General features: G+C 47.4%; 1 protein-coding gene across 1 annotated transcript in view; it reads right to left on the reverse strand.

Moving 5' to 3' along the window:
- Nucleotides 1-6,107: 6,107 nt before the first annotated feature.
- The window catches only part of CYP26B1 (cytochrome P450 family 26 subfamily B member 1), a 32,449-nt gene continuing 26,157 nt past the window's right edge, over nucleotides 6,108-12,399 (reverse strand). The window contains exons 5-6 of the mRNA XM_081207145.1: nucleotides 11,964-12,245; nucleotides 6,108-10,582 (exon numbers count right to left, since the gene is read on the reverse strand). Coding sequence (XP_081063271.1) covers nucleotides 10,190-10,582; nucleotides 11,964-12,245 — 675 coding nt within the window. The 3' untranslated portion in view covers nucleotides 6,108-10,189. The remainder of the gene's footprint in view (nucleotides 10,583-11,963; nucleotides 12,246-12,399) is intronic.

The raw sequence follows: 12,399 nt of genomic DNA on the forward strand, positions 1-12,399 counted from the left end.
TTTGTCTACACCTAAATATCCAAAAGACGGCAGCCGGTTTTGGTTCAAAGCCGCTTGTCATAAGTGGGTGTAATCATGCGCGTTGGTGAGCTGCAAATTAAATCCAGAGCACCAAAACAGCAAACTTGCTCCCTCATTGAGCACCGTTTCATTTCAGGGGTCTCTCCAGAGGCTGGGCTTTACCTCCATCAAGGCTTTTCTCTCTTTTTTTTCGGGTGGGGGTGTATTAAAGACAGAAACGTTCCAGGAGTTCAGCAAAAGTTAAAACAAACCTGCGTAATGTGAAACTTGGGGCTGGAGCAGAGTGGAAAGTCTGCTTCCCCGCCTGCCCTGCCCCCACCAGATGGAAGCAAGCCCCCCCCCCCTCAAGACCATCCTGTAAAGCAGCGAGCTTCTGTTGGAGCGAGGCTGGCTACACCAGCCCTCTCCAGGGGCCTGCTATGGCTTTCCAATAAAGCTGTAAATTAGAGACAAAATAAATAAAATTCGGGGCGAGGAGGATGAAAATGGTGGGGGTGGGGAGCAGAGGCCAGAAGGAAGTGACCTTCCCTTTGGTTAAGTAGGTGTGTGGTGGGTCTTAGCAAGGAGCTGTGGGAGAGGCCCCTGGATTTGGGGAGCTCCTGGGGGCAGGAGGAAGCCATCTCAAAGCGCTGGCCTTGGCTGCAGCTACAAGGCGCCCCTTTGACGTCAGCCCTGGCAAATCGTATCCAAGAAAGGCAGTCCTTTGCTCCAAAAAAGAGGAGAGAGCCTTCGAGGCAAAGGAGACCTGTTTCTGCTGAAGGGGCAGGCCTGCAGGGCCAGGGCGCGCTCAGATTTTCCACTTCATTCATGCCTCCCGAGTTTTCTTTGACTTTGGGGAGGTTTGCAGTGAGAAGCAGAGTTCCCAAAGCAGAAGCTTCAGAAGCCATCGATGGAGAGTTGGAGATGCGCCTCACAATGGCTGCGCTCATTTCTCTCTGGTTGGGGACAGAGGGTGGCGCTTGGGGGGGAACTGTCGTTACGCCACTCCTGGTGTGTGGAGTACCTCAGGGTGCGATACTCTCCCCGATGCTTTTCAACATCTTTATGCGCCCCCTCGCCCAGCTTGCCCAGAGTTTTGGGTTGGGGCTGCCATCAGTATGCTGATGACACCCAGCTTTATCTGTTGATGGATGGCCATCCTGACTCGGCCCCAGACACACTGACCAGATGTCTGGAAGCTGTGGCTGGATGGTTACGTGGGAGCCGGTTGAAGCTAAATCCTTCGAAGACAGAGGTCCTGTGGCTGGGACGGGACAGTATGGGATTGGGGGGCAACTCCCATCTCTTGCGGGGGCGCAATTAGTGCCAGCACCATCCGTTAAGAGTTTGGGTGTAATCTTCAACACCTCCCTTTCCATGGAGGCGCAGATTGCAGCTATAACAAAGGCAGCATTTTTTCATCTCCGCCAAGCTAAGCAGTTGGCTCCTTACCTCTCTTGCCCTGACCTAGCCACTGTGCAACGGTCACCTCCAGACTGGATTATTGTTACTCGCTCTCCGTGGGTCTGCCCTTGAGACTGACCCAGAAACTCCAGTGGGTGCAGAATGCCGCAGCGAGACTCCTTACTGGGTCCTCGCTGTGGGATCACATTCACCCGGTGCTATACCAGCTGCACTGGCTCCCGGTGGAGTACAGGATCAGGTTTAAGGTCTGGTTTTGACCTTTAAAGCCCTATACGGCCTAGGACCCTCGTACCTTCAGGACCGCCTCTCCTGGTATGTCCCACGGAGGACCTTACAGTCTTCAAACAAAAACATCTTGGAGGTCCCAGGCCACAGGGAGGTTAGGCTGGCCTCAACCAGAGCCGGGGCTTTTTCGGCTGTGGCCCCAATCTGGTGGAACGCTCTGTCCCAAGAGACTAGGGCCCTGCGTGACTTGACATCTTTCCGCAGGGTCTGTAAAACAGAGCTGTTCCACCAGGCCTTCCACCCAGACCCCCTCCTTTGGCAATCCTCACAGAACTCTAGCCCAATGGTTGCCATCAATTTGATTTGAACTGATTTTATAATTTTAGAATCATAGAATCATAGAGTTGGAAGAGACCACAAGGGCCATCGAGTCCAACCCCCTGCCAAGCAGGAAACACCATCAGAGCACTCCTGACATATGGTTGTCAAGCCTCTGCTTAAAGACCTCCAAAGTAGGAGACTCCACCACACTCCTTGGCAGCAAATTCCACTGTCAAACAGCTCTTACTGTCAGGAAGTTCTTCCTAATGTTTAGGTGGAATCTTCTTTCCTGTAGTTTGGATCCATTGCTCCGTGTCCGCTTCTCTGGAGCAGCAGAAAACAACCTTTCTCCCTCCTCTATGTGACATCCTTTTATATATTTGAACATGGCTGTCATATCACCCCTTAACCTCCTCTTCTCCAGGCTAAACATGCCCAGCTCCCTTAGCCGTTCCTCATAAGGCATCGTTTCCAGGCCTTTGACCATTTTGGTTGCCCTCCTCTGGACACGTTCCAGTTTGTCAGTGTCCTTCTTGAACTGTGGTGCCCATGTATTATTTTACTGTTGTTAGCCGCTCTGAGCCTGGCTTCGGCTGCGGAAGGTGGGATATAAATAAAATTTTATTAATATTTTATTATTGACCAACTGCATTATTTCTGATACTGTGGGCAGAATAAGGCCTCTCTTCTTGAGAACCATCTTCTTCTGCACAGCTTTCCCTCTTCCAAAAGACGTGAGCAGAGGACTATCCGTGGCTATTAGCCATGAAGGCTCTGCTCTGCCTCTCCGGTCAGGGACAGCAATGCTTCCAAATGCCACTTGGTGGGAATTCAGGGCCAGCCAGTAAATGAGAGAGGCTGACACAGCTGCCTCAGGCAACAGAACCCCAAGAGGTGGTGGCCCACCTACATATACGCCTCCATCGCTGGCAGAGAAGCAGAAGTGGCTTCTGGCAAGATCTTGGAAGATCTCATTGAAATCTCATGCGCTCCATGAGAGCTTGAGACATTTTGGCAAGATCTTGCCAAACCCCACCATCCCCACTGCTTCGCAGGTGCTACCACACATCCCAGGTAAGGGAGGGGGAGGGGGCAGTTGGCTGCAGGGAAGCTGGGGGAAAGAACCTCCCCATTCTGCCTCAGATGCCCAAACATCTGGGAAATCCCAGAGAGTGGTATTGCGCTCAAATCCTACTTGTAGGGTTCCCATTATGGCATCCGGTTGGCCCCTGTGAAAACAGGTTGCTGGAATAGATGGGCCACTGGCCTGATCCTGCAAGCTCTTCTGATCTTATATAATAGGTGCTAGAAAGGACTTCCCTACTTGCAGAAGAGGGAGGCATGCAGTTTTTGAAGGTGGAGCTCTGCTTGAGATTATGTAGTGTTAGCGGTTTAGACTTCACTTAAGCCTTTGTCAGAAGTTAGGGCTGGTGAATCGGCCAAATCCAGCCCTCCACTTTAACATATTCATTTGCAATTATTATTTCTGAGTCATGAAAATTCATATGTTCCTAATGCACACATTGCTGTATGCAACGTTGCCTTAGGTACACGTTTTGAGGAACGAAATTTTCCCTGTTACATTATGCATTTTTATGTAATATTTTCACTAACATGCTAAGTGTTTGCATATTTGCACACATTGCACTACATGTTTGCATATTTGCACGCATTTCATGGCTGCAGAACGGCACTGCAAAATTCAGAGACGTGCAAATTTTGTAGGATGAGTTATGTTTCAGTTCACATGTTGTTTGGGGAAATGTGGATGAAGTAGGTTCTCTTTTAAATGCAAACTGAATTGAGTTTCTCCAAGGGTTACCCAGCCTCACCTCCTTTTTTTCTCCCAGATGAGAAATGTTTCCGTCCCGCTCTCCTGGGAACTCCCCATCTTCCCATCTCCCTCTTTCCAGTGCTTGTTCTCTCTCCGGCTTCCTCCCTCCCTCTTGCACCCCTCATTCTCTCCTGTGGCCAGGCTGGCTTTCTGCTTTCCTAACAGAAGCAGGATAGCTCCCTTTGCTATAGAACTGGCTGCCCCATGTCTCCAGTATGATGTCTTAGGACAGCTGTGGCCTATCTGAAGAACGATCCACACAAACAGATGTCACGGGCATGTACTCCTGGAGCTTGGGGTTCATGGGGCGGCCTCAGTTGCACTGTCTGTAACAGGGGGTTTCTGTGCATGGAAGACGAGAAGCAGGGTGGGGGGATTAAATCTCTCCCCCCCCCATCTCCCACAATGATTTGGGACTCATTTTGGGACCCTGAACTGGCCTTTCAGCCCAGAGAAATGTACATTATCAGCAGCCAGTTCAGCAGTGCTGAAGACAGACCGTTTGTGGATATGCCTTTGCATTCTCAGGGGTTTTCATGGGTCGTTATGGATCAGCCTCCGAAGAGACTCTGTATATGACCCAAAGGTGGCCAGCCTTGAACATGGAAACTTCAAAAGGGAAGTGGTAAATTATTGTTAGGTTGGAGTTTCCCCGAGATCTACTCCTCAGTGACAAAGGAAGGAAATTAAGAACAAGATCAGCAGAAGATAAAGTAAAGTGCATATATAAATATGAAGAAGATCTGCAGAAGGGACATGGAAGAGAGTTAAGAGCCTCGGACAGAAGGTCACCAGGTTGATGGACCATATGGTATTGATAGAAAGGACTGACAGAATCCGAGACCAGGGTGAAGAGACGGTGGAAGAAGATTGAGAAAAAAGTTTTTTAAAAAAAATTATTTAGAGAAATGTTGCAAAATTAATGAGTGTTAGAAAAATGTTGGAATGAAATTATATGGCTTTAGTAGAAATGTTATAAGGAGTTAAGTATAAATAAGTTTTAGGGTTTTAATGGTCAGATAAGGTTAAAATAAATTAAGATAATTAAATGACAGAAAACAGTGAAAGATGGAAAGGATTTGCTGAAATAATTAATAACTAGAACACAAAAAGGGAGGTGTGAGGAGGTTGATGAAACAAGTTAATGAAAGATAAAGATATGGAAATACTGGGTGTGTTTTTAACTGTTTTGGCTATTGTTTTTGTTTTGATGTATTGTGTCTTTTGCTTTCTTATATGTATTGTAATGTATTGATTTGTATTGTATTGTCTATCTTCTCTCTTTCTTTTTTACTTTTTTCTTTAATTCTTAAACTTTTAATAAATATTATTTAAAAAAACAAAAACAAAAGGGAAGTGGTAAATTGAACCAGCGCAATGGATTTTCATCCCACCCGTGTGTGTGTGTGTGTGTGTGTGTGTGTGTGTGTGTGTGTGAATATCTACTGCTAATAAGGTAATTATCACTGTCTGGACTTGTCTGCTTTTCATTACCTTCCAACATCACTGTTTACAGTTCCCATTCCCTACCTTCCATATATTTTTTGCAACCTGGGAAAACACTTGATGCATCTGATGAGGTTGCACTGCAGAGACCCACAGACACATTTGTGAGTCTTTAAGGTGCCGCAAGACGACACAAGCACACTTCCTACCCCTCTGGGGATTTATTTCTGCTGTTTGCTCTTGTATCAGCCCAGTCACTTCAGTTTTCGCAGCTCTATTTAGCAGTATTTAATTTTACTGGCTTTTATTGTGTATCACTCTTTTTTTAAAAAAAGTATAGCCAAATGTGGAAGCAGAGTAGAATCACCATGACTAGTAGCCATCGGTAGCCCTCTCTTCCTCCATTAATCAGTCTAATTGTCTTTTAAAGCCATCCATCTTTTAAGTTGTCTTTTAAAAACCCTGATGTTGGGAAAGATGGAGGGCGCAAGGAGAAGGGGACAACAGAGGATGAGATGGTGGGACAGTGTTCTTGAAGCTACCAACATGAGTTTGACCAAACTGCGGGAGGCAGTGGAAGACAGGAGTGCCTGGCGTGCTCTGGTCCAGGGGGTCACGAAGAGGCGGACACGACTAAACAACTAAACAACAGCAAAGCCATCCAAGTTACTACTCATCGTTGCTTCTTGTGGGAGGGAGTTCCACAGTTTAACTCTGCTCTGCATAAAGAAGGACTTTCCCTCCTCTGCCCTGAATCTTCCAGAATCCAGCTACATTGGACACCCACGAGCTTCTAGCGTTGTGAGAGAGGAAGGACAACTGATTCAAGCCTGAAACAAAGGACAATAGTAAGGTCTGGAGATTCAACGTATTTTTATTATTATGGAAGTCTATAAAATAGCCACATTGATTTTTTTTCCCCTTATAAGATCACGAAATACACAACATCCATTTATTCAACACGTCACAGGGGCGGGTTTGCTGGGACGCCCCCAGTGAAATCGACAGGAGCCCCCACTCCAAGCAAAGCAGCAGGGCTCCCGGTTCTTTCAGCCGAGCGTTTGCGAGAGAAATGGAGATTCCAGGTAGACGAAGCTCAATATTATATACACATGAAGAAACCACATGACACAGAGCACATCTTCACACGGCACCGTGAAATACCCCTACCCAACAGGTGCTTATTTCTTTCAATATTAAGAAACGACAGACACAATATGAGCAACGGCAAGGGGGGCGTATCTCCTGCACATCCCTTAGGGAAAGGGCACTCCAACCATTCAGGGCCATGAGGGTGACACAGGAGAAGCCCCCCCCCCCCGCAACTCCTTCCATATTGGGCCACATGCAAATAAAACCATATTAATTGCTTTCTTTTCCCTTGTAGACAAGTTATTTCTTTGTTGTTGTTTTACAATAAAGAAGGAGGCAGAGCAGGGGTGAGATATTCCATACTTTACTAAATAACAAATATTCTTTTTCTTAAAAAAAAGAAACAGGCGGACTTTTTTTATATACTAAATATCTATTTTGAATTATAACAAAAATAGTACTTATAATAACAATAACAATAACAATAATAAGTTTATAAACTCAGACCAAAAACAAAAACACCACACCACCTTTGTGTATAAAATAATATAGCAAATTGGAACTGTGCCAGCAAATTAAAAAAAGACACACAAGACAAGACACATATTCTGAGACTCAAAAGTGCTTCATCCTGCAAACTGCAGTAACAATTTTAATATCTTTTCTTTTTTTAGTCAAGTTATATTAGTTAGGAATGGTAAATCGAACAGGAGCTATCCTTGCCTAGATACAACGCACACGTATGCATATATATATAAAGTTTATAAATGTATGCCTCTTATATTTCTCCCCCTTCCCTCGCCCCCCCCCCCATTACTGGTCCATCTTCTGGTGGGTCGCTCAACTTGCAGTGAGCATGTCTTTTCCTCTGCTTCCCATCAGCGCATGTATTTCCATGCTCCACTTTCCTCGCCATGCCTGGGTCAACCGACCGCCCCATCGTTGGCCCATGCACCATTTGAAGAGTGCTGTCCCAGAACCCTCTGCAAAGGATTGTGGGATGCGCCCCTCAAAAGGGCAAGCGGCTTCACTGACCGCCCCGCCCCCAACAATGTTCCTGCTGCCAGCCCAGCAACCAACCTCACGAGTGGCCCACCCGACACAAACCTCAGCACTTTTATATATCTGTGGATGGCATAGATCTGCTGTATTGCGAGAGGAAACAGGTTGGGAAATCTTAGGGAGGGGGAAAGGGAAGCCAGAGCTGATCTTGTTAACGGAAACAAAGGGCAAAGGTGGATTTATCTTTAGAATCATAGAACGGTAGAGTTGGAAGGGACCAGAGGGTCATCTGATCCAACCCCCTGCAAGACAGGAAGAAGAAGAAAGAGAGTTTGGATTTGATATCCCGCCTTTCACTCCCCTTCAGGAGTCTCAAAGCGGCTCACATTCTCTTTTCCCTTCCTCCCCCACAACAAACCCTCTGTGAGGTGAGTGGGGCTGAGAGACTTCAGAGAAGTGTGACTGGCCCAAGGTCACCCAGCAGCTGCAGGTGGAGGAGCGGAGACGCGAACCCGGTTCCCCAGATTACGAGTCCACAGCTCTTAACCACTACACCACACTGGAATCTCAACTAAAGCAGGGTTTACAATCCTATTCCATGCATCTTAAGACTTATGCCTCGCCAGGAGCGAAAAAGAGGATGGAAGCAGAGCAGACCAGCCTGGTGCCCCCAAAATGCTTTGCCCCAAATATCTGATGGGTAGCGACGGCTCAAGCCAGGCCCTGAGCATGCAGTGGTTAATTTTTGGGTGGGGAAAGTGCCAGGGCTCAAGCCCGTCAAGGAAGTTATTTATTTGCTTATTTTTTTCATTTATTTCTTACATTTATATACCACTTTTTCCTCCGTGGAGTCCCCGGCAGCCTGAATGGTTTGCCCCTCCCCCCTTTTTGTCCCCACAACAACCCCGTGAGGTGGGTTAGTCCAACCCCCCTAGATGGCAGCTAATGGTTTGGCATTTGAATTGGCTTTATAAAAGAATAATATTCCTTGCTTGCTTCCTGCAATCCACAAGTCCCAGGGGCTTTGAGAGTTTCCCTGCAAACTGGGCATGGCCTGAACTCTCTTGGCTGGCCACAGCTAACCAGGGAGGGCTGCTCAAAAGTATTTCAGAAAGTGCCTCCAGAATTTACCCTGTTTCTCCAAGGTTTGGAACTTTGCTTTCAGACATGACTGGTTCTGAACTCCCGCAACTGATGAGGAGGTTATGGGATCTGAGAGCCTGCAACACGTCAGAGCAACCACTTGGGTCCAAGGATCAACAATAATATAATTATTTTTTTCAAAAGCAACAACCACCACCTGATGGTAAACATGGCTAACAATGTAGGCAACCATTGTTCTGAATTCAAAGGATGGCCCCAGAAATGTGGCTACTTGATTGGAAACCCATTTCCTTAAATAGTAATTTCCTTAAATACATGGGGGGAACCAGGGATGGGGGCTTTCCCCATGGCAGGGAGTGTGAGAGTGTGTGGGGGTTCTCTCTCTTGCAAAGTAACGACAGTTTGGCTTAAGGGCGCAAGAGCACATTAAACACTCAACTGTGCCTAAGGGAAGTCTATGCAATGACCACCATGGCTTTGGGTTGGATGGTGGATGGCAGGATGGGACCACAGAGGATTTCAACATGGGCGGCAGAGCTTCAGCTCCAGAAAACCATATTTTGCTCCTGAACCCCATTCTCGACATTTGTCACTGACCCTCATTATCAGAGTTAGGAGGTGGCCACAGGCTTTGAAATTTGGCTGGTGATCAGAGAGTTTAGGTGCTCCCCAGACATAAAGAAGCTTCTTCTCATGAGAGTCCACAGGTCAGTTCTTCAATATTACACTTCCACAGCAGTGATTTTAAAACAGGTGTCTTAAAATCAGCCGGAAGAACAGGCCAAGGAGTCTCAAATGCATGGACTCCAAAGTCCCCCCACGCTCTGCTGAAGATGGGCTCCTAACTCATGCCTAAACCTCTGGATAATTTTAAAAAATCCATGTTCTTCCTCAGCCGTTTTTCTGACAACTTCCCCATGCGTGTCTTCAACACACAAGGAGCTGAGCATCAATGTGGTGTATAGCAGTTCCAACGCCAGGCCCTGTTTAAGCAGACATCCTGGTACCTCCTGGAGCCATGGGATGCAGCAAAGCTGACGCTATGGCAACGCAAAAATGTATTCCTCCCACCAACACACAATACTGATTTTAGCCAGACCCCACAGAGGGAGTCCTCTTGGCCACTCTCTCTAAAGAAAGCTAAAATAAAAAAGATATTTCCCAAATGCTGTCACAGGTCACTGACCAGTTTAACACTGATGCTTCGAAGGTCAGGATCTGCCAGAGGTCACTCGCTACCCCGACCCCGGTCAGGTAAGGCTTCTGACAGAAGGGCAGGACACCCAGACCTCCGGGGGCCAGCAAAGAGCAGGGGGTCCTGAACCCCAAGAAAGAGCAGCAGACAGCAGCAGCAGGAGCAGCGAGGAACCTCTCCTTGCAACAGAAATGCTTCTGTTTCAGATTATATTTATATATTTATATATATTTATATATATGTGCATATATTAACATTTACGTACTGTTTATAGCCAAGACAATCCCCTTCTGCTTAGTGTTAAAACAAAACAAAACAAAACAGAATCCATCCAGGTGGTCTCCGCAACCTGTTCCCCGCCTGCCCACCCCTCGCGCTAATGCGCCACCGTCATTTTGGCATATTCGTCAGAGAAGGCTTTGCCCAAGAGGTGTCAGGCGGCAGGTCTCCATCGTCCATGGCAAGCTGGGCTTTTCCCTTTCCACTCCTCCATTCTGGGGGCCCTCAACCTCCCCAACCAAGAGAAAGCAAACCGAGGGTCCGGTTTACACAGTGGCGCCCAGCATGGCTTCTGTCTCTGTCAAGATTTCGTTCTGGTTCGAGTCGAGTCCGAAAAACTTGACCTTGAGCCCGTCCACCGGGTGGACGACGGGCACCAGCGTGATGCGGGGGAAAGTTCTGGTGGCCAGCTCAAAGCGGCTGGTGCTGGCCAGCTCGATGGCCAGAGCCTTGAGGAACAGCTTGGCCAGGTGCTTGCCCAGACAGGTCCTTACGCCTCCGCCAAAAGGAAGGTAGTGGAACCTGCCGTCTTTGTCTTCCGTGCGGCCCTGGGCAAAGCGGTCTGGGTCAAAGACGTCCACATCCTTGAAGACGGGAGCCGTGTCGTGAGTGTCCCGGATGCTGTACATGACGCTCCAGCCTTTGGGGATTTGGAAGCCCTGTGGAGGAGGAGGAGAATTTAAATTCGGTTTGAATCTGTTTTCAGTTTACTGCAGATTATTATTATTATTATTATTATTATTATTATTATTATTATTATTATTATTACCCTGCCCATCTGGCTGGGTTTCCCCAGACACTCTGGGCAGCTCCCAACAGAATATTAAACAGAATAAAACATCAAACATTAAAATCTTCCCTAAACAGGGTCTTCCCTAAACAGGGCTGCCTTCAGATGTCTTCTAAAAGTCAGATAGTTGTTTATTTCCTTGACATCTGATAGGAGGGCGTTCCACAGGGTGGGCACCACTACCAAGAAGGCCCTCTGCCTGGTTCTTTTGATTGTATTAGCATTTGTTCTTTTTTTTCCCCCAAGACATTTTTTTTTAGTTTTGCAAATGAAGGGTACAAATAAACTAAAAGATAATGATGATGATGATGATGATGATGATGATGATGATGATGATGATTTATTATTTATACCCTGCCCATCTGGCAGGGCTTCCCCAGCCACTCTGGGCAGCTTCCAACAAAATATCAAAATACAATTATGAGATAAGAGACTTATTAACAGACTGGTTACAGTTTCACCAATTAAATGGCATATTTAAGATAGACCGGATGCCCCTTATGAGAAACCTGCAAGCAGGATCTGAATCAATGAGCCCTCTCCCCACCTGTGGTCTCCAGCAATGGACATTTTAATATTGTATTTTAATCTTGTTTTTAAGTTGTATTTTAATCAATTGTTTTATACCTGGTGTTAGCTGCCCTGAGCCTGGTCTTGGCTGCGGAGGGCGGGGTATAAATAAAAATTATTATTATTATTATTATTATTATTATTATTATTATTATTATTATTATTCGGAAGCATCGCTGGCTGGGAGCCAGATCACTTTATAGGGATCCCTTGAAGAAGAGGAGTTTGGATTTGATATCCTGCTGTATCACTACCCGAAGGAGTCTCAAAGCGGCTAACATTCTCCTTTCCCTTCCTCCCCCACAACAAACACTCTGTGAGGTGAGTGGGGCTGAGAGACTTCAAAGAAGTGTGACTAGCAGCTGCATGTGGAGGAGCAGGGAAGCGAACCCAGTTCACCAGATTACGAGTCTACCGCTCTTAACCACTACACCACACTGGCCACCACACTTAAGCTGCTGTGCATTTGGTGAATTTCCATTTCGGGAGGCATGTCGCCTGGGGAAACTTTTATGGAAAAGCAACAAGGGAAGCAGCTCAATGCAGGCACCATGTGCAAGGCGTCCTGCTCTATACAGAACTGAACCCCAAGCCACGTGCAGCAGATCTCCTGCCAGGCCCCTTCCTCACGCAGCGAGCCAGAGATGCTAGAGGGTTGTAAGGCAGGTCTCCGTACTCACGTCCAGCTCGAAGGTCTGCAGCACCGTCCGGTACCCTCCGGAGATGGGGGTGAAGAGTCGCAGGACCTCCTTGATGACGCAGTCCAGGTAGAGGAGGCTGCTGATGGTCTCCAGCTGGAGGGAGCCCTCACAGAGGCACCCGTTGTGGAGGATGCCTTTGCTCCTCAGCTCCTCCCGGAGCTTCTCCAGCACCCTGGGGTGCTTCAGCAGTTGCATGATCAGGGAGGTGCTGGCGCTGGCCGTAGTGGCGTAGGCGGCAAAGATCAGCTCGAGGGTGCCATCCTGGAAGGCAAAGAGAGACGTGTGTTATGGGTGAGAGAGAGAGCCAGCACGGTGTGGTCAGTCCCATGGAGTCGCGGGTTCAAATCCCCATTCTGGCATTCTGGCGCCCCTGCATTATAGGAATGCTTTTGGACCAGGGAAGCAGCTTGCTTGC

Source organism: Podarcis bocagei, assembly GCF_964188305.1.
Source record: "Podarcis bocagei genome assembly, chromosome: 9".
Lineage (NCBI taxonomy): Eukaryota > Metazoa > Chordata > Lepidosauria > Squamata > Lacertidae > Podarcis > Podarcis bocagei.